Source organism: Globicephala melas, chromosome 13, assembly GCF_963455315.2.
Source record: "Globicephala melas chromosome 13, mGloMel1.2, whole genome shotgun sequence".
NCBI classification, from domain to species: domain Eukaryota; kingdom Metazoa; phylum Chordata; class Mammalia; order Artiodactyla; family Delphinidae; genus Globicephala; species Globicephala melas.
The window spans coordinates 64,707,633-64,732,008 of NC_083326.1; the positions used below are offsets into that span (position 1 = coordinate 64,707,633).

Consider the following 24,376-nt stretch of genomic DNA (forward strand, 5'->3'; position numbering starts at 1 on the left):
CTGCTGGGGCTGGCACTCTGGCCAGCACTTTCCCAGCAACCTGGGGCCTGACGAGAACCCGCCCCTCACCCCGACACAGCACGGGACCTGCAGGCACCAGAGCCCTGATGTCTGTCCCTGTCCCCCCCAAGGGACCACCTTAGACAAAACCTGGCCAACCCTGGGCCGCAGGAGTGCTGTGCCGTGGGAGGGAAGCCAGGCCTCCCCAAGCCCAAGAGGACGCTCCCCAGTCTGCCCAGCCGCGCCGGAGAGGCTCTGGAGATGGAGTCGGTCTGCTACTGAGGCAGCTGGCACAGCAGGCAGGAGTGTTCTGGGGAGGGACCCCACCCTGTGGGGCAGCAGCTAAGACAGCAGAGCTTCCCCCACTGCCCAGGGTCCCGGGTGGGGTCCCCCACTCCTGCCGCCACATGCAGGGCCCACAGGCCCGTGTCTCAGAGCCTGTGGCCTTGGCTGGACGACCTCCCTGCAGCAGCCAAGGGAGGGAGCTCAGCGTCTTCGGCCCCGGCCACGTAACCCTGGCCACACAGCTGCTGAGTGGGGAGAAGACGGGCCACCGCTCTGACATACACACCTCCACTCAGCTGGCGGCTCTGGGCCTCCCAGGGAGCAAATCAGTTACCATATGAAACCCTGACCCTGGGGAGGGGGTCGCAGGCCTGGGAGGGGCGCCCAGGTCTGCCAGTGTGAACAGGAGGGGATGCCACGGCCTCTGCACGTGACCTGTGTCATGTGCAACGTGACGAGGTGCAGTGCTGTTCCCGGCTGTGCTCTGTGGAGTCACTGTCATTCCACACAAGATGCCCAGGAAGAAAGGCTTGATTGGTTGGGTGCCTGCGAATGGTATAATTATTGATTTTTTTCTCTATAATTTTATACATTCTCAAAATTATCTCCAAGAAGACACATTTCTAAAAAAACCCAGAAAACCTCAAGGCACCCTCCCCAACCCAGAGCAGCACATGTCTGGGCCACAGGTGGGGGGTGTGGGGGCAGCTCAGGCGGTGCTTCTGGGGCCTGATGCCCGTTACAGAACCTCCGCGGTCACAAGGCCGCCCAGGCCGCATGGCTCACCTGGGCCATCCCACCCCAGATGCAGGCAGATGGCCAAAGCCTCCCCTGCCCCACCCCACTCAGGCCCCCGGCGACATCTCCTGGCCTGTGGGCTCAGGTGCCCTCCCTGCCACAGCCCGTCCCCGGAGGTGGCGAGGGTCCTGTTCACAGCGACCCAGAAAAGCCCAAGCCTGATGTGTCACGACAATTTTAGGACATTCAAGAACATTTAATAGAACAAAAACTTAACAGTATCATCAGCCAGCAGAAGCTTGTGGTCGAGAGAAAACCAACACTGGTCCTTTTGCAGTAAAGCTTGTGCTTAAAGGGAGGAGGCAGGATGTCCTCCTGGAGACTTCGCAGCAACTGCCACTGGACCCAAAGCACCTCACAGCACCACTTCTAGGAACACAGGACAGTCCAGGGTCACCCCTTAAAGCCAACAGTACAAGGATCCTACCAGGAAAAGCGAAATGTCTTGCTTCTGGAACCTTCTCAGCCGTGGATCCATGTGGAAATCGTGGGCGGCTTGGCCACACAGCCTGTTGTCAGAGAGGCAGCTGGGCACCCAGGAAGCCCTCCCTGCAGCCCCCTCTGCCCCGTCACCAACCCCGGGAGCTGAGGCCGGGCAACACCAGCCCATCAGCAGTGGCCACGCTCCTCCAGAGGACACCAGCAACACTCCCCCCACAGGCCCTGCAGCAGGAGCCGCCAGGGACAGCGGTGTGAACTGCAGACCCAGGAAAGTCTCCATTGGCCAAAACAGCCGCCTCACATAATAAATAGGCAAAAATGTGGCCGCAGATCAGGCACACAGGCCACCATAAGGGCAGATGAGAGAAGAACCAAGTGGAGAGACACTGAAAAGCAACAACTCTCCCCTGACAGTCACTCAGCTGACAGCACAGGTGCCCAGCAGGGCAGCAGATGCGAGGACAGAGCCTGTCAGGGAGGAGGGGTCTCCTGTGTGCTCTGGGCTGGGCGCTGCTCTGCAGCTGAAAACAGGCGTTTCACCAGGAGCCTCCCAGGGGGTGGCAGCCGGTGACCTGGGCCAGCGGGCTGCATGTACAGCCCGTCTCACAGCCGCCCTCTGCCCTGGGCTGTTGACTCGTCCGACCCCTGGTCTTGAACCTCCTGCTCACGCATGGAGCCGCAGCCCCCAGGCTGGCTGGGCGGCCTCCCCAAGCCCCCGCCTTGCATTCTGTGGGGCAATGGCTGCTCTTCCTCCTGCTTATTTGTGTTCTGGAAGTGCAGGTCTCGAAACTGTTTGAACCAACAGCGGCTCCCCGTTCCCAAGAAGGGCTGCTGAGGGTTGTCGTCTGGATGGCGGCGGCAGCCTCCCCTGCAGAGCTAAGGCACTTTCTTCCACCCCAGCCAGGAGGGTCACTTCCGAGCGACTCAGGGACTGAAATCGCACCATCTGGGCCCCTTGACTTGTTCAGCTTTTCCTCCTGTTTCTTGCGACGTTGGTTCTGGCTTTCATCACCTTATGTCCAGATTTTGTGTTTTATCGCTACACTTACCAAAACAATTTAACTTTGGTACTAAGAAAACAAAAGCCATTTCCCCCCAGTATTGCTCGTAAGAAAAAAAGAGAACTCCTTAGGAAAGATTCCTTTGTCTGGAACCCTGAGGTTGGTGCTGGGTTTCCGAGCCCCTGGAGCTGGAGATTGGCAGAGCTTGAGGGCGGGGGGCACGGTCCGTATCGCCGGCGAGGATGCCCTGTCACACAGGAGGGGAACAGGGGCCTATAAGGTACCCATTCCCCCCACCCCGCCCCGGTTCTCAGGGGCGAGCAGTTGAGGTGCTGCAGGAAGCTTTCCCAACCTAGGGAGCTGCCCGCACACGAATCCCCTTCCCTAGGTTGGACCGTGAGTGAGCCTTTCCTCCCACCCCAGTGCTAATGGTTCCCCAATCTCTCCAGCAGGTCAGCGTGTGCGCGGGGCCCTGGCCGCGGAGGCCAGGTGGAAGAGCCTGGCTCAAGCGCAGGCCACACAGGCCGAGTCCCCTGCCCGCCGGGGGCGGGGCTCACACGCTGCGGGGCGGCCAGGGGCAGAGTGTAGGGAGCTGCGTTCGGGGTGACCGTGGGGCCTCAGGTGCTCAGGTCTCAAAGTACTTGTAGATGGCCGTCACGTAGAGCATCACGTTCTGCCAGTCCGGCCGCTCGGTCCCGACCATCTCGTTAATGTCCTGACAGAGGAGAAGAGGCTAGTTAGAGCCCAGGTTGCCTCCCAGCCACAGCACCAAGGGCTCTGGGGGTGGGGGCCTCCCTCATGGGACTTTTGTCCGAGTCTCACTGCACAGGTCAGCAGCCTAGTACCCAGGAAACTCCTCGCCCGGGGCGTAGGCAATGTCCAAGCCTCCCGCCCTGCCCAGGGCTGCCCCTCAAGGCTGGAAGGGGCTGGTCTCCTCTGGGGGAGGGGGAGTTGGGCCGTCCTCCCCACCTGCCTCTCCTCGCTAACCCCTCCGGCGTCACCTCTGAGTGTCCTTCCCACCAGGCACTGCCTGCCCCACGGTGGGCGACCCCCTGAAGCCCTGGAAGCCACAGTTCTCTGTGTCCTGTGTGGCCCCCGTGGTTGGGGAGACATCAGCTGATGCTGCTGGGAAGCGGGCGGGGGACCCTGGGCTCTGAGACGTGCCCGGGAGGCCCCCAAGAAAGACCCGCTGTCCTTGCAGGGCACTGCTCCCAGGGGTCCCATGGGTGCGAGACACAAATGAGGACCAGAGTCAATGGGATGGGGAGAAAGAACACATGTATGTTCAGTGTAAGAATCTCAATGGAAAGTTTTTAGGCTGGGGAACTGCCTGCTTATATATCAGCATTTACACATGGTGTAAAACATCCAGGTAATGAGAAATATTTCAACTGTAATTTCTCTCTCTCTATATATATGATTGAATAGAAGCCACTCAGAAACACGTATTTCTGTGAACTCAGAAGACATATTTATGGAACTCTACACAAACACTCCTGCAGGGTAAAGATGAGTGCAAATATGTCTTCAAAGCTATCGGCTGTCACAAGGCAGGGTGATGGGTACCCTCAGGGTGGGAGGTGGCACTGGGGGTTCCTGACCTGGCCCTGTGGGGTCCTTCACTCTGTGGACCCCCGAGCTGTGCAACACCCCTGTCATGTTAATTTCATCAGCATCTCTGGGTGTGGAAGTCTCTGGCTTTGCATTTGGACGAGGTATTTTCTCCCTGGAAGTCAGACTTGGTGACGAGGCAGGAGCCCCCACGGAAACACGTCTGTCCTGAACTACTGTAGCCCAGAGCACAGCCCTGACCCCAGGGCTCCTCCGCCTCTCTTCCCGCCCTTGAGAAGCGCTCTGGGGCCTTGCCCTGCCCTCCCCTGCCTCTACTTTGACACCCGAGGCAGATCTGCTGGAATGTGCTTTTGACAGCGAAACGTGACCACCCCCTACTCAGGGCGCTTCCTTGGGACACTTGACGGGAGGCATAAAGAGTGCCGGGCAGGGGACCATCTGCACCCCGCCCGCAGGATGTCCTTGCGGCTGGTGCAGGGCCCGCCGGGGCCCCAGTCCCCACCCAGAAGCCTCCTGGTCACCAGGCCTCCCAGGGGTCTCTCCTCAGGGGACGGGGGCTCACCAGTGTGGACTTGATGCCGACACTCTCGGCAGCCTGGAAGGCCAGGGTGAAATTCCTCCGCTGGAAAAGAAACCGTGTGACAGGTGCATGAGCAGGGCCGGGGAGGGCAGCCTGACCAGCCCGGTCCACACCCATACCCGACGCCCCGCCCCTCTGGTGACAAGCTGCGGAGTGACACCCACACACTTGTTCTTTCCTCTCCGCACAGGAGGGTCACTTTTCACACATCAGCTCTGAGCTGCCCAGCACCCCCAAAGCTAATAAGCAACACCTGTGAAATTGTTTCCTCCCCGTGGGGGTTTTCAAAGGTCATCTGAAGGGCAGGAGGGGCCAATGGGGGTGCACACTAGAGGGCTTGGGCCTGGGTCCTCTCCCAGTGCCCGTCTGGGCAGGGCTGCACCGTGAGCCGGTCGTGGCTGGAGGTGGGGAAGGTGGCCTGGCGTGGGTGACGCTGCCCAGACCACTCTCCTCAAGAAGCCCTGACCCTCAATGTCGTTCCCAGAGAGGCCACCGGGGTGTGCGAGGAGCCAGCAGCTTGCCCCCCCGCACCGCCACGGAGGGCTCTCTCCCCTCGCCGCCTGCCCTCCATGGCCTCACCTTATCCTGACTGTTGAGCTCCTGGTAGGGAATGTGGGCGGGCAGGTACGTGTGCAGGAGAGCACAGAAGGCCAGCCCGTCGTTCCAGCTGCTGCTAAAGTTGGTGATGTCGATATTCTGCAGGAAAAGAAAGAAAACATGTGAGCAACACACACTGCGGGCTTCTCAGGAGATGGCCGAGGGGGGCGGAGGCCCCCAGGCCCAGCAGGCTGAGCTTCTGCAGGAAGCACGGCAGGATGGGGGGCTGGGGGCCAAGCCCAGGACCAGCTGGTGCCCGTGACCGGCCCCCACCCTGCACACCAGATCGCTGCAACCACAGCAGCAGAAATTTGAGCCACCCAAACCCTGGCCTGAGAGGACACAGCCCTGGGGGCCAGGGGCTCCGCCTCCGGGGCACCGGGGAGCAGCAGCGCTGTTAGGAAGAGCTGTGGTCCAGCCTCCTCCCCATCATTTACAGGACATCACAACCCCTGCACTCTGAGGACCAGCCACCAGCCTGCATTCGGCGCCAATGACCGGGGGGTGGGGGGTGGGGGGGTGCGTGGGGCTCCCACAGTGCATCTCCGAGAACCACCTCGACTCTTTGAAGGGGCACCTACTCCATATTCAAATTAAATTGTTCACAACTACAGAAGAAACACGTCATTCAGAGTATTTTATTATATGATAAAGCAATTCAGCTAGAAAGTAGTCTTTACCTTTATTTGCAAGAACCCTTTTGAAGCTGAAACTCCACAATGAAATTTGGAAATTCACACGCTTTATGAAAATGCCACAAACTGAAAAAGAGAGCACCCCAACCCCCAGCACCTCCTGCTTCATGTCTTACTACTGTTTCATGCAGCCTTCAAATGCATGAGTCCGCTTCCTGGGTGACTGTGCTCGAGGCGGCAGTCCTCACTCCCCGGGAGCAGCGGCCAAAGAACAACAACGCTATTCACCTCTGTAGGGAGTGTTCTACAAAGTCTGCCGGCCCGACCCCCTTACAGGCCCGACCCCCTTACAAACCGTTAGGTCCTGACACCAAGTAGGGCCCAGGGACAAAGGGCGGGTGGGGAGGATGGGGCTCTCCTGACAAAAGCAGCAGGTAGTGTGGAAACAAACTCTGTCACCAAAAGGAAGCGTCCAGCCCTGACTGCAGGCACCCAGGACGCTGCCCTCTGGGGACTGCTCAACCATGACCCTCTGAAGGGCAGCAGCTCTGGGGGCAGTGATCCCAGAGGTCACTCCCTCAGTGGCCGCCAATCCGGCCTGGAGGACTTGTCCATAAACTGTGGTGAGGAAAGTGATCAGGTTAAGGTGCAAAGGGGCGCAAATCTGCTGACAGCCCCAGGGAAAGGCGGTGGTAAGGTGTGGTGGCCGTGGGCCATCTGACGCGGCCATCTAAGGGCAGTGCCAGCCACTCAGTGACATCACTGCCCCCCTAAGATGAGGCCTGGGCAGCCCCTGCCTCACTGGTCCCCACACTTGTGACCATGAAGACACTGCCCCGACAGGCTGGCTGCCCTCACAGGCCTCTGCTCCGCAACAACCACAGTTATGGCCATGGCCAACCTGTCCCTTTGATGTCATCGGGATCTCAGGAAGCAGCCAGCAGGGGCGCTTCAGCCCCACCTGGGACTAAGCTAGGACCAGGGAAGGAAGTCACCTGTCCAAGGTGTGGGGCTGGTGGGTGGGAGGACAGGGCTGGGAGCCCTGGTCCCCAGCATCCTCCGGGCCGTGTCTCACTTTAATTCTCATAAACCCCAGAAGCGTTTTTCCATGAGGCTCAGGTCACAGATGATTCCTGTGGGATTATTCCTCCCAGTCGTCAGGGCCAAACGCCCTGACAAAAGAGCCAGGACACTGGTCGCCATCGCATGGGCAGCAGGGAATGAGCTTCTTCACAATGTGTCCCAGCTCTGCACGGGGCTGAGTGTAGCTTACAGCAGCCAGAGGCTCCGACCCCTGCCCATGGGTCACATGCACGCCTGGAGGAAAACAAATCTCTACTTCCTGCCGCTAGGCCTGATGTGGCGGAGCCTACGTGCCTGGCCTCACCGGCCTGAGGCAAAGGCCCCAGCACCAGAGAAAGCAGCTGTGCCCCAGCTCCCAGCTGTGGGAACCCGGCCATCCAGCTTCCTCCAAACAGACCAGACCCCCAGCCTGGACCCCGCAGTCAGAGCAGCACCTCGTGAATGAGGCACCCCGAGGAGACAGCGGGCCTGGGGCCCCAGGGCAACGACGACCAATTTCTAAATCAAAACAACCGAAACCCAGACCACTGCCCTGCCCCCTGCGAGATGGAGGGGGCCCGGCGAGTGTGGCCCCGGCCCATCCAAAGACGCTGGAGAAGCAGACAGGCCCTGACACAGGGGTGGGCGGGGAGGTGGGGAGGCCTGCACCCTCTGCTCCCATCTCACCATCTACTTCAGTGTTTTTCATGTTCGGGGCTGAAAAATCAAACTATTGATACTATGAAATAACACAGACAGAACACAGAAAAGCATGGAGACAGCAAGGCTGTCTCCAAAGCTGAAAAGCACAGGGAAGCTGGGACGTTCCCAGCCTCCTGTCTGTGCTCTGGGCCCCACGGCTGTCACAGCGTATTAATAAAAGGACAGGATCCACAGAAAGAAATAAATGCGCGGAAAGGTACAAAAACTGTATGAAATTGCCAGAGGAATGGCCGTTCCCACGGGAGCCACCCCCTCCCACTACCGGCTGTGCCCAAGCAGGGACCACAGGGAGCTCCAGGCCCCCGAGGTGAGCAGTGGGCCGGGGACCCGGGCCCCACCCCATCCGGCTTCCTGAAGAAGAGCGCAGATAACAAGCTCTCATAAAATCATTCAACACCCAAGGCCGGAGGGATGGTGACGCTATGACCGCTCATCGCAAAGCAACTCAGATGCCACAGGGACGTGCACGGACCGTCTCTGCAGGCCTGTGAGGACACCAGAGCCGCAGCCCTCCAGGGTGGTGCAGGAGACCTTGGCCTTGGAGGGAGCCAGAGTGCTGACCCCCAGCGAGACACCCTCAGGCCTGCAGGCAGGGGCCTGGGTATGAGTCGTCTGGGGCTGAGCTGGGAGCAGGGGACAACAGGGTGGCGAGCAGGGAGGGGAAGTGAGGGCTACAGAGGCTCCGGAGAAAAGCAAACTGGACTTGGGGACTGACTGGCCGTGAGGAAGGAGAGAGCCCGCAGTCTGTGCCGGCAGAACTGGACAGCAGGGTCCTCCAGTGACGCACGGCTCACTGCGGGGAGGTACTCCCGACAATTACGCCTGTGGCACCCAGGGAGGTGCCTGGTGCTGACACGAGGGTCTGCAGCTGGGGATGCAGTGTAGGGGGGGCACCGGCGGTGGCCGGAGCGGACAGTGCGCAGGAGGGAGGCCTCAGACCAAGCCCCTCAGTATAAGGGCCAGGCAGAGGAGAACCGCCTTCAACGGGACACAGGGGAAGGCCCGACAGGCGGGACAAACCAGAAGCCAAAGGAAGAAGCGTCAGAACTGGGAGGGGTCAACAGCATCAGTGCTGCCAGAAAGCCCGCTGAACAAGGCAGCACTCAGGGTGCCACTGGTCCCAGTGAGCAGGTCGCCAGAGGAGTCCCACAAACCACAGCACAGGGCACGTCATCTGCACAGCCTCGCAGCTCTCACACACAGACTTCGTCACGTATTTCCTTCACAAAGTTGTCCAGAAATGGAATTTCTGTTTTCAGAAAGTGGTACTTCCAGTGAAGAGGAAGGTCCTTGACTATGAGACCCGTCTTCCAGTGCGTTTCTCTCTGAAGCAGCTGCAGGGTCAAGGACCTTCCGCCCTACGGGCCCTGACGCCGCAGCTCTGCAGGTGGCCAGCTGACCCCTTTACAAAAAATAATACTCATAGAGCCAAAAATGGTGCTTTTTGAGGGGAACATGCACACTAACGGGAGGACTTTCTTCGCACTATTCACAGGCAATGCCAAGCTCTCTAAGAATGAAACAGTTTTCTTTTAAAATAGAGACACATAGTAATTATAATACAAGTTGCTAATTAATGAATTCAGATTTCGCATTTAGCTTTCAGGTGTCTTCAGGGCTCTCCTACTGCACAAGATAAGTATAAGTTTGGACAAAAACAAGAGGGTTACGGGAGTTCAAAAAAGCCTTGAGGGACTTCCCTGGTGGCGCAGTGGTTAAGAATCCACCTCCCAACGTAGGGGACACGGGTTCGAGCCCTGGTCCATAAAGATCCCACATGCCGCGGAGCAACTAAGCCTGTGCGCCACAACTACTGAGCCTGTGCTCTAGAGCCCACGAGCCACAACTACTGAGCCCACGTGCCTAGGATCTGTGCTCCACAATAAAGAGAAGCCACCACAATGAGAAGCCTGCTCACTGCAACAAAGAGTAGCCCCCTCTCGCCGCAACTAGAGAAAGCCCGTGCACAGCAACAAAGACCCAACGCAGCCAAAAAAATAAATAAATAAATAAATTTATATTAAGAAAAAGCTTTGAGCACAGACTCAAATGAGGTGCTTCACCCCATTTTCCTTCCATCCAGGAAGGGCCGACGGTGATCTGTAGGCAGATGGCTGTGGCCTGTGTGCAGGGCCCTCAGCTGCCCTCTTCATCTCACCAGAGCTCAGACTCCCCTGGCCCCCGCTGCCCTTGGCGGGCAGCTCCCCGAGCTGGGACATGTGCCCTCCCCGCTCCTGCGCCCTTAGATGCAGCCTGCCCCCACCTGTGGCAGCAGGTGAGTCCCACCTCTGTGCATCGAGGGTTGAGGGCTGGAGTCTGAGAGCCAAGAAGTTACACAAATGGCCACAAAAAAAGATTAAGAATAGGTCATAAAACATCTTAAAATGTTTTAATGTGTCTGAAGTTTAATTAAGGGCCATAAAATGCACCCCAAATACCACACAGTTGTTAAGGTTCTGATCTATTTAAGGAAATGCCATTTTGGGGGCACAAGGCAAAGGGCCAAAACCCATGATTAATCTCTGCAACACTCATGGCAGCACTTCCTCCGCCGTCTCAGCCACCGTGGTGGGATCCCCCCGTGACCGTGACCATGACCGAGTACACCGCCTGCCTTTGGGAGGCAGGACAGAGCCACAGACAAACCCTGTCCACGGGGCCTCGAGGCCTCAGCCCTGGGCCGAGGGACAGGGTTTGGAGGGTGTTAGGGAATCTGGGTGAGGAGGGTGGGGGGTGCAGTGCCTAGAAGAGAGGGAAAAGCCACCAGGAGGCGGGTTTTAGCACTCCGGGAGCTACTGTTAGCGGGAGGCCCCAGAGGCCCTGGGAGGAACACGCAGCAGCCTGCTGGTGCTGGGGTGCCTGCGCTGGCTGCACATCTGAGGTGCTGCCTGGGGCCTCCATGCTGTCTCCTGTTTGAAGTTGAGCCAGGCTCTGCTCCAGGTCAGGGGAGGGGAGAGGAGAGGAGCGGGGAGGTGGCAGGGGTCTGGGGAGTCTGAGGCCCGCTCGTCACAATGTCCATGTCGGGACGTGTGTAAAGTGGGAGGAAGGAAGGAAAGACGCCAGGGCAGGCAGCCCAGGGGGCCAGTGACCCCGGAGACAGGCCTGCATCTTGTGCCCTGTGGGGGAAGGGGTTCCAATAAAGGCCTCAGAATCACGGGCAAAACCTTTTCAAGGTGACACCTCTCAGCCATCCGCCGGAGAGGCTGATCCGGCCGGTCTGGGCACCATTCTCCGTAAAGTTCCCCAGATGCCCTGAGTGTGCAGCCAGGAGGCAGGACCACCGACCCGACGACCAAAGGCAGCTGGAAACATGGACGGGACATTCCAGCATGAGGCCTGGCCGGGCCAGCTGGACCTCGCTCAGGACCCTGTGCGCTGGGGAACCAGGCCAGGATCAAGCACTGGACGGAACCTTCCTGACCAGACTCGACATAAGGCAACCAAACAGCCGATGGAGGAGCCTGTCTGAAAAGAGGAATTCCTGGGACAGACGGAGTGAGACCAGCACTGTTGGGCGACCGCAATCAGCAGCGGTAGCGAGCCTGCCTCCCTCCCCTCTACCTGGTCGGACGGACACAACTCCACCTGAGGGGCTTCTGCCGGAAATCTGAGCTGGAATCAGATCCAGCCTCGAATCAACTACCAGTTTACATCAGGGACAGCACTGCAGGGCTGTCAACACCAAACCTAAAATGCTAACGCTCCACAGGACACAGTCCAATTCCTTCCAAAGACAAACTGAAAGGAAACAAAAAGAGGGATGGGAGTTTTAAGATTAAAACAGACTTAAAAGAGGCATATTATCCAAATGCAATGTGTGAACCTTATTTGGATCTTAAGTCAAGCAAATCAACGGTAAAACTGACCATGATTCAATTGGGAAGTCTGACCTCTGTCCAAATATGTGGTGACATGAAATGGCTGGGACCTGCTTCGGAATCACCAGGCAGGGGTGGGAGAGCAAGGACTGTGCGCTGACCACCCGGGCCTGGGCGGTGTACTGAGTGTCCTTTTACTATTCTCACAGCTTTAGTGTGTATTTGAAAATTTCCATGAAAACCAAACAAACCTACAACTCAATGACAGACAGACAGACAGACAGACAATGACAGACAAACCCAAAGGCCCAAATATGAAAATGGGCAGAGGATCTGAACAGACATTTCTCCAAAGTCGATGGACAATGGCCAGCAGCACAAGAGAAGATGCTCAAGGCTGTTGGTCACCAGGGAATTGCAAATCAGAACGAGGTTGAGCCACCACCTCAGGCCGCCAGGATGCACAGTACTTGGAAAACTGGAAACAACAGATGCTGGTGAGGATGTGGAGAAACCAGAGGCCCTGTACTTGCTGCTGGGAACGTAAGACAGCGCAGCTGCTGCGGAGCAATGTGACGATTCCTGGTCACTTACACGTAGAATCACTATGCACCCCAGTGAGGCCACTCCTTGGGGACAAACCAAGAAGACCTGAAGATGGCGTGGACACAAATCCCCCACACGAGTGTCCACAGCAGCACAGAAGTCCAAAGGTGAAAGCAACACAAACGTCTACCAACCGGAAAATGGATAAACAAAACGGGGAGCATCCCCACGATGGGGCGTTTTCGAGCCACAGAAAGGAACGATACATGGTACAAAGTGGATGAATCTGGAAACGTTACGCTGAGTGAAAGTGAGACACAAAGCCCACAGATTACATGACTCCATTTATATGAAACACCCAAAATAGTGAAATCCAGAGACAGAAAGCAGATGTGTGGCTGTCAGGGGCTGGGGCCGGGAAACAGTTCCAGATGAGAAGTTCTGGAACTAGAAGGTGCTGACGGACACACAACAATGCGAATGTACTTAATGCCACTCAACTGTAGACGTAAAAATGGCTAAGATGGTACGTTTTATGTGTATTTTACTACAATTTAAAAAATTGTCTGATGTTCAGAAGTAGCTTATGCTCAGTAAGTCTGTACACCAGGTAGGCCTCAAAAGCAACTAACTTACCCATAAGTGTTTACTGAAGAAGTTATGGCTCACAGGCAATGACTCACGAGTGCATTTTATGGGAATTTACTATGGCCCTGGCCCTGCTCTAAAATTTTTTAATTTCTTAAAAACAAACAGTTAAAGGTAGAAGCAGGGTATCAGTCTGCTTCCTTTACCACCAGGATACACCAAGCACTCTGCCAACTCAAAAGGGACCTGACCCACCGCCCATCCTGGGGATGGCTGTCCAGTGCCCTGGAGGGAAGGGGCCGCACTGACCTGCAGTGACGCTGCCTGATGTGCTCAGGGTGCGAGCACACATCCAGGAAGCAGCTCTAACTACGCTGAAGCTCCACAGAGTCCAGCGTAGAACCATGCACCACAGGCTTAATGTGCTGTAATAACTCTTTTTAGTCAAATGAACCTATTTTGAGGGGACACTTCATGTCACCCTAAGGGACCGGATTGATGTCCCCATATTTCCCATAAACCCCTCCCAAAGGAAACTTTTTGTGTTGGAGCACACAGGACCCATGAGGTCTGCTGTCTGAAAATTCAGGAAACAGCCACCAGGCAGGGATGGTTGGCAACAGTCCCTGGTGAGGTCAGTTAAGTCACGAGCACGGGGCAAGTCTGAGCAGTTTTATTAGCAGCGTAGGAACTAACTCTTTTCTAGACTGCGTCTAGCTCTGACAGGGTTATTACTCACTAAAATGCAATTTCAACCGAAGGAGACACAGTACTCCCAGCTGTACCTTTCCTGTGTGTGCTCCAGGGGGCGTGGGCATAGAGGGAGAAGGGTGGCTGGTCCCAGCCCCAGCAGCCCAGGGAAGTGTTTGAGGAGGAGAAGGAGCACTCCTGAACTTCCCAGGACGGCCTCTTTCAGGGTATTCTTGGGACAGAGGTCACCAATCTTGTACTCAGGCTCTGAAACATGGATGCAGTGCACTCTGGGTGCTGCAGCCTTGAGGGCTGCCCAGCATGAGCAGCTCTGACTCGTGGGAGCCGCTGTTCAAATGCCTTCTCCGAGGAAGGGCCCTCAGTCTAGCTGGAGCTCCTGGGGCAGCTCTCAAGGCTCACTCTCCCCTGGCTTATGTCTCAGTTGATGCCTTCTACCGAGCTGAAGGCTCCCTTTCTGCAGAGTAGGAGGCATCGTGGGTTTAGGGTCCCAGGGACCTGGGGCCACTCCTTACAAGCTACAGGGCTGTGGGCACACAGTTTAACTTGGAGGAGTCTCAACTTTCTCATACACAAAATGGGGAAAAGACCCAATTACGAGGATTTAATAAAGTGCCGGCTAGCGCTCGCAGGTCTCGCTCGGCCCCTCATCCGGCCTCCTGAGGCAGTGCTGACCGCCTTCCGTGACACAGACGGGCGCAGGCCAGGGAGCCCCCGCTGGGTCCGAGTCCCTCTCCTCTAGTCAACACCCAGCCCCTGGGGACCCCTATTTGGGCCGGACATGAAAACTGACGGCTCCGTGAGCGGCCCGTCTCTGTCGTGGGACCACAGCACCTATGGCCCGAACAGCACCAAGCAACGGTTTTCCGCTCAGGCTGCAGCTCCGCGAGCGGCTGTTCTCCACCAAGCACCGAGCAGAACCCTGGGCTGCTCGCAAGGCCCTCCGCAGAGGCTGCTCCAGAGCTGGCTTAAGAGCAGTCTGAAGGGAGGGACAGAAAATCCAGGAAAAAAGGCCTGAGGATCTGAAAGCTTCAGTGTAGCAATGGGCTTTAAAAAAAAAGTTTCAGCTTCTAAACATGAGGGCTGCTGAAAGTAAGACAACACTTTATAAAGCATGAAGGACAGACACAGAGTGCACCTAGACGCGTTCAAACACCTTACACTTGAAAAATATAATTCATGCAGAAAAGGAAACTACCACACAGAGACTGCAGCACAGTATTAATCCATCAGAGCAAAGGCGTGGACACAGCCCTGCTGGGACCCCGGCAGGGAGGATGCTCATGGGGACGCACAGCCACCCTCCCAGCCCTCAGAACACCTTCGGAGGCGCTGAGACAGAAGGAGAGCCTAGCCTGGGAGGACCACGGACAAGTCTTCCCGTTTCTGAAATCGCAGGGAACGCGTCTGTCTGACCCAGGACACCAGGACGCCCAGGGGCCAGGCAGCCCGCACGTGAAGGGGCCGTGAGGGGAGGAAATGATCCCAGGACAGAGCCGCTCAACACAGCACGCTCACCTCAAGAAGAACTCACTTCACTGCCTCCAGCAGGAACTGCTGCTTTCAAATCTGTCAGTGGATTTGTTTCTACACCTACCAGGTACCGTTCTGGCAGAGGGAAAATGGCAAAACATCTAAAATAGGGAACACAGACAGCTGTGGCACCACCCTCTTGTACTTCTCTCCAAAGCCCCAGCTCGATGGTTTACTTACCTGCCCTTGAGGGCAACAAGCAGAGGGAAGTGGGAAAACGCTTCTCTCTGGACCCTGTGGTGGAGCGTGACTCCCCCTTGTCCGTCCTGCTGGGGCCCTGTGCGTAGCGCTGGGCTCCTGAACTCCCGGCTCCTTACTTTTCTGGTTTTCTTTTGCATACAAGTTGTTTTCTTGGTATAAAACATGTTAGGATGCAGTCAGAGAGAGAGAGAGTTGAGGGCCATGAGGAGGGAGACGGTGTCAGTAGAAGTCTGATGGTCGCTCACACCTGGAGCCTTCGTGGCACAGTAGTGCACGCTTGTGATCACAAATCTGAGTCATACAAAAGGCGGTCTGACGCCTAGGAAAAGGCATAATTTTAAAAGGCCTGGAAATATTATGTTTCAAAAATAATGTTGGAAGTTCCTTGAGGGCAAAGGTCATGCTCTAGATGGCATTACATCCCTCCTTGTATTCAATGACCTTGTGATGGACACTTCACCAAGAAGGTACATGAATGTATCACAAACAAGCACATGGAAAGACACCCAACACCATTAGTTCACAGGCACCTGTGAACTAAACCAAAACCAAAACCATACACCTACGAGAGGACAGAGGCCGACCGTGCCCAGTCACGGCCAGGACAGGAAGGAATGAGGGCCCTTGTGCACGTGGGGGAGCGGAGGGGGTGCAGCCACTTGGGAAGACAATCTGGCAGCTTTTTAAAGAGTTAAACCTATACTGACTGCATGATCCAGCCAACCACTTTCAGATGCCTCTACAAACGCCTGCACCAAATGTTCACGGGAGCTTTCCTCACAACAAGCAACAACTGGAACCAGACAAATGTCCACCAACAGCCAAATGGATAACAAATTATGACATATTCATAAAACGGACTACTCTTCAGGAATAAAAGGAAATGAATTATTGATATATACAACAATATAAATGAATCTCAAAATAATTATGCTCAGTGAGAGAAGCCAGACCCCTCCCCAAATTGCACACACTATGATTCCATTTATACAAAATTAGAAAAAATGCAAACCCTGCAGGGACAGCAGATGAGTGGTTGCCTAGGGACAGTGGCGGGGGTGGGGCAGGACGACCGGCATGCAAAGGTGCCTGAAGAGGCTTCCGAGGAGGTGGAGATGCTCATCTCACATGGGAACGGTTTCACAGGTGTGTTTCATCAAGTTGTAAGATGTAAATCTGTGCAGCAGTAGTGTCCATTTTGTACTGTACAGAAACTCCAAACCACTGTGTTATGCACCACAGTGCTGTGGGTCTACTAGACTTCAAAAATGAACGAACACACAAACACACAAAAAAGCAGATCAGATCTGTGGTCACCAGAGGTAAGGGTGGGGGAGGGGGAATTGGAGGGTACAAACTTCCAGTTTCAAGATAAATAAATACTAGGGATGGAACATAAACATGATAAATAGAATTAATATTGCCGTATGTTAAACACGAAAGTTGAGAGAGTGAGTCCTAAGAGTTCTCAACACAAAAGTATTTTTCTTTTTATCTATACAAGATGATGGATGTTCACTAAATTTATTGTGGTCATCGTTTCACGATGTATGTAAGTCAAATCATTATGCTCAGGCTTCCCTGGTGGCGTAGTGGTTGAGTCCGCCTGCCGATGCAGGGGACATGCGTTTGATCCCCGGTCCAGGAAGATCCCACATGCCGCGGAGCGGCTGGGCCCGTGAGCCATGGCCGCTGAGCCTGCGCGTCTGGAGCCTGTGCTCCGCAACGGGAGAGGCCACAACAGTGAGAGGCCCGCGTACCGCAGGAAAAAAAAAAATCATTATGCTCTACAACTTAAATCTATACAGTGCTGTATGTCAATTCTACCTCAATAAAACTGGAAGAAAAAATATATGTAGTAATAACATATGTCAATTCTACCTCAATACATTTGTTTAAAAAAAAAGGGTATCCCAAAGCCACAAACACATTCAGATTTAGGTACTACACAGGCTCTCTCAGTTTTTAATCTTTTCCTCTTATTCCTGGTGTTTTGGAGTTTTTGTTTTTGCGGTACGCGGGCCTCTCACTGTTGTGGCCTCTCCCGTTGCGGAGCACAGGCTCCGGACGCGCAGGCTCAGCGGCCGTGGCTCAGGGGGCCCAGCCGCTCCGTGGCATGTGGCATCTTCCCGGACCGGGGCACGAACCCGTGTCCCCTGCATCGGCAGGCGGACTCTCAACGACTGCGCCACCAGGGAAGCCCTGTTTTGGAGTTTTATAACTGAATGCAGTGCAGGGTTAAACCATGGCAGAACCTGCCCCAGGCCAGCGACTTACGGGAGGTGCTGTCTGCTGGACACCCAGGGTGGGCTCCAGTGAACCCCAGGGCACCTCTGCTTGCACAGCAGGAATCCTTCACCTCTTCACCGACTGTCACTGCTCCACCCAGGCTGCCTCTCACCTGTGAGCCAGTGTTTTTAAAAATCATTACCAGGTTCTGCCAGGTTCATGTCACATTATTAGCGTCTCTACTTCCTTAAATAAGACAAAGCCATCTCTGTGGCAGCCTGGACTCTTGAGAAACAGCCTGATGGTATTTCTCCCCTGCATCCTCTTCAAAGCCTCACTGCCCATCAGGAGGTGGGGTCTACTTCCCTCCCCTGGAGCCAGGCAGGCCTCTGCCCCCAGGTCATGAAAGGCGAGGGGCCGTTACCTGTCCCTCTCTTGGGACATTTGCCCTTGGATCGCGGCCAGCACGCTGTGAGGAAGCCCTGGCCACAGGGAGAGGCTGCATGGAGGTTTCCGGTCACAGCCCCAGTGAAAGTCTCAACCACCAGAGGCGTGAGGGCGGGAGCCTGCGATGGAGCAGAGGTGAACTGCGCCTACTGTGCCCTATCCACCGTACCTGTATGAGCCAAGTCAACGCCGTGCTTACTGTAAGTCACCCACTCTTGGCGTGGTGCCTGTTACAAGGCAGGAGATTACAGACCAGCCTACTTTCTCCTGGGTCTGAAGAGCCCAACTGGAAAGGAAACCAGGTTCTCTTTCCTCTGCCCTACAGAATCTAATGGTTAATTACCCTTTCCATAGTTATATGTGTACCATGAGGCAGCAATGGAGCATCTTCTCAAATAATCTGCTTCTACAAATGAAGAGGTACCCTAAATTTCCCGAATGACCTCAGGCTAAACTCATTTGTGAAAACCCAGAGCATCACATAGGTAATGAAATTAACCCGTCAAATCTCAACTCCTCTGTGGACTTCACATCGTTATGCTGGCACCCCATCCAAAGTCAATGAAGCACAAGAAGAAAAAAAAGGCTTCTCACGATGTAAGCGAGTAAGGACTATGCATGCTACCAGAGATGATACATAAAGATTACGTGACCCAGACAATTTAGTGATTCTGCTTTTAGCAAAATAATTAAGCAGCTCTTGAAAATGTTACTTTCCTGATTTATCTTCTATTTCTTAGCATTACTCATAAAATAAAAAGACCTACTTACTGGAAACTTACTGGAGTCTGGGGCACTGCTGGGGAAGCAGGACAGCTTGGTAGGAAGAGTCTGGGGCTGGGTGTCAGGAGACCCTGCAGCGAGAGCTCAGGCTGCAAGCACCCCGCTGGCTTGCAGCTTCCTCCCTATGGAATGGAAGCCCCATCTTCACGATTTCTAAGGGTCGTCTCATGTCTGACTTTCTCCAACTTCTGAGGATGGAATTTTGGATGCTGATTCCGATGAAGCACTTCAAACTTTATCTAAGCAAATGCACTCCTGAGACAAGTATCTTAAGGCTAACTAAGAGCGCTGGTGACCAAACCGTCGACCACACACAGCAGGCTTCTCTGTGTCCTCATGGGAGTTACACGGGAAGAAGGAAGGGCAGAGGAGCAGGACCCCGAGTCACGGAGTCTGTGACTCCGCGGAAACTGTGGAAACTCCGTGGACCCCTCCCACCTCTGCACTTGCACAAGCCCATCCTGTTGGTGAGGTCACAGCAGGCATATCTGAGAGTCTGCTGCTTCTGTGTACTGACCATGGCTCCGCCCGGCAGCTGGAAGGTCAGCTCTACTGAACATCTTCCTGAATGTATGGACCCCGAATGTGGCTCTGAAAGACGCTCCCAATCAGAAAGACGAGAATCAGTGTTTAAGAACCAGCGCCGTGTGCGATTTGCACACCCTCTCACCTGCGTAGGAAAACCTAACTGGTGTCACAGGGGGAAACCTGACTGAGTAGTGTTACCTACCTCACACTAAAACAATGATCAAACTAATTTATCTCAATGTTACTAAGCAATTAATTTAAAAATTATAGCCCTGACATTTCTGGAAATAGAGGTTAACAGTTGCTGTCAAATCATGTTTAAACAGAACACAAGAAGTACATCGTGATTCTGGGAAAACTTTGTTTCCCAGCTGCTATGTTTGGCACTAAGAGGAATCCCTAAAAACAGGAAGCAGTCCTCTCACTCCACTGTGACTGCCGTGCGGAGCACAGCCCAAGCCGCGCGCGCTCTGCTCCCAGGGGCGCCTGGTGGGCAAGGGACCTTGCTCAGCTGCTGCAAGCTTTCTGGATGGAGACGGCGTGTCATCAGGTCAGAGGACAATTAGACTAGCAGCTTTAATCGCTTCACTGGAAAGAACCTGTGAGTGTATGCAAGTCCACATAAAGAACGGGTGGGACCACAAATCTGGCCATTCTTTTTCCCTTTGTTCAAGTATTTTAAACCCCTGGAACGCAGTGATATTTACAAACAATAAGATCTTTCTGTATGGGAATTTAGTTTCCATGCAAAGTGACAATGTAAAACAAAAAAATTTAGACTTCCAACCTAGATCTGATTCAGATCAAAACCCTTATCTGCTGCCTGCACCTTTTTTATTTTTAACTCTGGGAAGCCGTCCCTGTGGCCTGAGACTCCAGATACAGCAGAGGAAATCAAACCAACTCTAAGCTTTGCTCTGAGCTTCAGGGATCCTGAACGCGTTTGTTCAACTGTACCCTATCCACTGGCAGAGCCCCTAGCTTTCCTAACCTTCCCGTTCTGCCCTCCCCCACCTGAGCACTAACTCCAATCACAAAGAGAGGATGCTAGGAAGGTGGAAGGGGAGAGAGAGAAGGGAGGATGGGGAAAGTGGCACTTGTAGCGTCTTCCTGAGAGAGACTGAAGACATCCTTAAAAAGGGAGGGGAGTATCCACAGCAGTAACGTTCCATCCGCACCCTCAGACAGACCAGGGGAGGAGGGGTTGTATGTAGAGGAGCTGCTCTCTTCCCCGGCCCCTCCCAGCATGCAGTGACCAAGAAGCATCAAAAGGAACCTGGGTCTCTGGGGCCAATCTCTCCCGGGGGGTGAAAGCTGCCTTTACAGCTTCCAAGCAGTGGCCTGGGGAGGGTGCAGCACCAGCGCCCGGCCTTATAGGCAGACACCAGCACGCTCCCCGTGGACACGGCACATGGCCCAAGGAGGGAACTTCCTTTCTCCTACTTTCTACAGACCGTCTACTATTTCAAAGGAGCTGGGAAGGACCAAGCTATTTTTATCTGGCCATTCATTCTCACTCTACTCTCTTCAACCCACAGGGACACACAATTCTGGGAGAATTTGTTGCTGCTTACTGAAAAAGGGTCAGGAAATAAAGAAGAATCCCAAAAGGAAGCACGCTAGGAGACTTCCAGCTGTGGTGGAGCAGAGGCCGACAAATCCTCTCCTAAAAAAAACATGAAACTGGACAAACTGGTCAAAAATAATCATTTCAGGACTCTGGAAATCAATCAAAGGAAATAAATTAAGAAGCATTATTCATGAAAAGGGACTAAAACTTCCGGTAAGAACAGAAAGTCTGTGGCTCTCTCACCAGAAGCTGCCCTCATTACTGTTCTTCTTTTAGGTTTTTTAAAAAATAGCATTGTATAAAGGAATAATTATAACACTGTACTATTGGGTTTATAACACAAATCTAACATATATTGACAATCACAGCACAAAGGAAGAGCGAGGAAATGGGGCTACACTGGAGCTATATTTTACCAAATTAAGTCAGAAAAACCTTAAGTAAACTCTGGTAAGATGTACATTGTAATCCCTAGAGTAACCGTTAGGAAAATAACTTAAAAAATAGCAATATGGTAATACTCAGCTATATGCTACCTATCAGAAACACACTAGAAAAATATACACCATGCTAAACTGTAATCAAAATAATAATATTTTGTAAACAAAATAAAGCCAGAGTGGGTGTATCAAACAAAGGAGACTTCAGAGCAAAGAATATTATCGGGGATAAAGAAGGTCATTTCATAATGACAGAGGTCAATTTCTCATCCTTAACATTTATGTACCTAATAACAGTTTCAAAATACACAAAGCAGAAACTATTAGCACTGCAAGGAGACAGAAAATCCACAACTTCAAGTCAAGACATTCCAATACCCCTCACTCAACAGCTGACAGAGCAAGGACACAAAGTAGCTGAAGATACAGAACATGTTGACAACACTCTCAACCAACAGGCTCTAACTGAACATTTTTTCCAATAACAGCAGAAGAGTATTTTTAAAAACTATATACCATGTTCTGGGCCACAAAATGAGTCTCGAAAAATTTAAAAGAGATTCAAGTTACAGAGAGTACGTTCTCTGACCACAATGGATTGAAGTCAGAAATCAATAATAGAAAGATCTCTGGAAAATCCTTAAGTGTTTGGAAACTAAATAACATACTCCTATATAACCCATGGGTCAAAGAAGAAATCAAAAGGGAAATTAAATTACTAAGTATTTTGAACTGAATGAAAAAGAATATACCATATATCAAAGTTTGTGGGATACCACTAAAGTAGTAAGTACTTTGGTGGAAATTTCTAGCAATAAGCATCTATAGCAGAAAAAACCTTCAAAGCAAGACAACTTCTACCTTAACTAAAGAAGAGCAAATAAAACCCAAGGTAAGCAGAAGAAAGAAAATAAAAAGACCAGAGTACAGATCAATGAAACAGAAAAACAAAAACAATACAGAAAATAAATAAAATTAGGGACTTCTCTGGTGGTGCAGTGGTTAAGAATCTGCCTGCCAGAGCGAGGGACATGGGTTCAAGCCCTAGTCTGGAAAGATCCGACATGCTGCGGAGCAACTAAGCCTGTGCACCACAGCTACTGAGCCTGTGCTCTAGAGTCTGCGAGCCACAACTACTGAGCCCATGTGCCACAACTACTGAGACTGCGTGCCTAGAGCACGTGCTCTGCAACAAGAGAAGCCGCCACAATGAGAAGCCTGCACACCGCAACAAAGAGTAGCCCCTGCTCGCCACAACTAGAGAAAGCCTGTGTGCAGCAATGAAGACCCAATGCAGCCAAAAATAAATACCTAAATAAAATAAAAAACTGGTTCATTGAGAAGGTAAATTTTTGTCCTTTTTTTTTTTTTTTTTTGCGGTACGCGGGCCTCTTACTGCTGTGGCCCCTCCCACTGCGGAGCACAGGGCCCGGACGCGCAGGCCCAGCGGCCACGGCTCACGGGCCCAGCCGCCCCATGGCATGCGGGATCCTCCCGGACCGGGGCATGAACCCATGTCCCCTGCATTGGCAGGCGGACTCCCATCCACTGCGCCACCAGGGAAGCCCAAGGAGGTAAATTTGATAAACCTGTAGCTAAATTAATCAGGAAACAAGAGAGAATATACAAACTGCAATATCAGAGGTCAGAGCAGAGACAACACTTCAGATTCTACAAATATCTAAAAGATAATAAGCGAAAATTATGATCAACTTTATGGCAATAAATTCAACAACTCAGATGAAATGGACAGAGTCCTTGAAAGACTCAAACACCCAAAGCTCACTCAAGAAGAAACAGATAACCTGAGTAACCCTAGAGTTACTAAAGAAATTGGATTTGTCATTAAAAACTTTCCCACGAAGAAAACCCCAGACCCAGGTGGCTTCACTGGGGAATTCTACCAAATATTTCAGTAGGAAATAATACCAATTGTACATAAACTTTTCCAGAAAAATAAAGAAGAGAGACTTCTTACCAACTCATTCCGTGAGGTCAACATTACCCTGATACCAAATCCTGCTAAAGACATAAAGAAAACTGCAGACCAATATCCTCATAAACATAGATGCAAAAATTCTAAACAAATTTTTAACAAATTAACAAGACAGAAAAAGGATAATACATCATAACCAAGTGGAGTCTATCCCAGGAATACAGGGTTGGTTTACTACTTTTTAAAAAATAAATCACCTTAAACAACTGGAAGATCAAAGAAGTCACAAGGAAAATCAGAAAATAATTAAAGACAATTGAGGGACTTCCCTGGTGGTGCAGTGGATAAGACTCCACGCTCCCAATGCAGGGGGCCTGGGTTCGATCCCTGGTCAGGGAACTAGACCCCACATGCATGCACAACTAAGAGATCGCATGCCACAACTAAGGAGACTGTGAGCTGCAACTAAGGAGCCTGCCCGCCACAACTAAGACCCAGTGCAACTAAATAAATAAATTAATTAAAATACTCAGTTTAAAAAAAAAAAGGAAACTCTGGCCCCCAGATTAGATTAAAAAAAAAAAGACGAAAATTAAAACACAACATACTAAAACTAAAACTTATGGGACACAGCAAAAGCAGTGTTGGGGGGAAATTTATAGCTATAAACTCTTAAATGTTCAGAAATAAGAAAGAACTCATATCAACAAACTAACTACCTTTACATCTTAAGGAACTAGAAAAAGAACAAATTAAACCCAAAAGCTAACAGAAGGAAGGAAATAATAAAGATTAGAACAGAGATAAACAAAATAAAGAGTAGAAAACAGAAAAATCAGTAAATCCAAAAGTTGGTTCTTTGAAAAGATGAACAAAATTGATAAACTTTTAGCTAGAAAGACTAAGAAAAGGAGAGAAAACTCAAATTACTAACATGAGAAAGTAGGCGCATTACTACTGATTCTACAAAAGTAAAAAGGATTATAAGAGAGTACTATGAATAACTGTTCACCAGTAAATTGGATAACCCAGATGAAATAGACAAACTCCTAGAAACACAAAACCTATTAAGACTGAATTATGAAGGAATAGGAAATATGAACAGACCTTTAACTAGTAAGAAGACTGAATCAGTAATCAAAAACCCCCCAACAAAAAAAGCCCTGGAATGGATGGCTTCACGGGTGAATTCTACCAAACATTTAAAGAAGAAATAACACCAATCCTCCTCAAAACTTTTCCAAAAATTGAAGAGGAGGAAACACTTCCTAACTCATTCTATGGGGCCAACACTACTCTGATACCAAAGCCAGACAGAGACACTGTAAGAAAACAAAACTACAGAGAAATATCCC

General features: G+C 52.3%; 1 protein-coding gene across 4 annotated transcripts in view; it reads right to left on the reverse strand.

The window, feature by feature from the left end:
* Positions 1 to 1,236: 1,236 nt before the first annotated feature.
* Positions 1,237 to 24,376, reverse strand: part of SPECC1L (sperm antigen with calponin homology and coiled-coil domains 1 like) — a 122,644-nt gene continuing 99,504 nt past the window's right edge. For all 4 annotated transcript variants that reach the window (XM_070046938.1, XM_030836203.3, XM_030836204.2 and 1 more), the window contains 3 exons: positions 5,257 to 5,373; positions 4,660 to 4,719; positions 1,237 to 3,240 (listed from right to left, as the gene is read on the reverse strand). In XM_070046938.1, the coding sequence (XP_069903039.1) occupies positions 3,151 to 3,240; positions 4,660 to 4,719; positions 5,257 to 5,373 (267 nt within the window). In that variant the 3' untranslated portion in view covers positions 1,237 to 3,150. The remainder of the gene's footprint in view (positions 3,241 to 4,659; positions 4,720 to 5,256; positions 5,374 to 24,376) is intronic.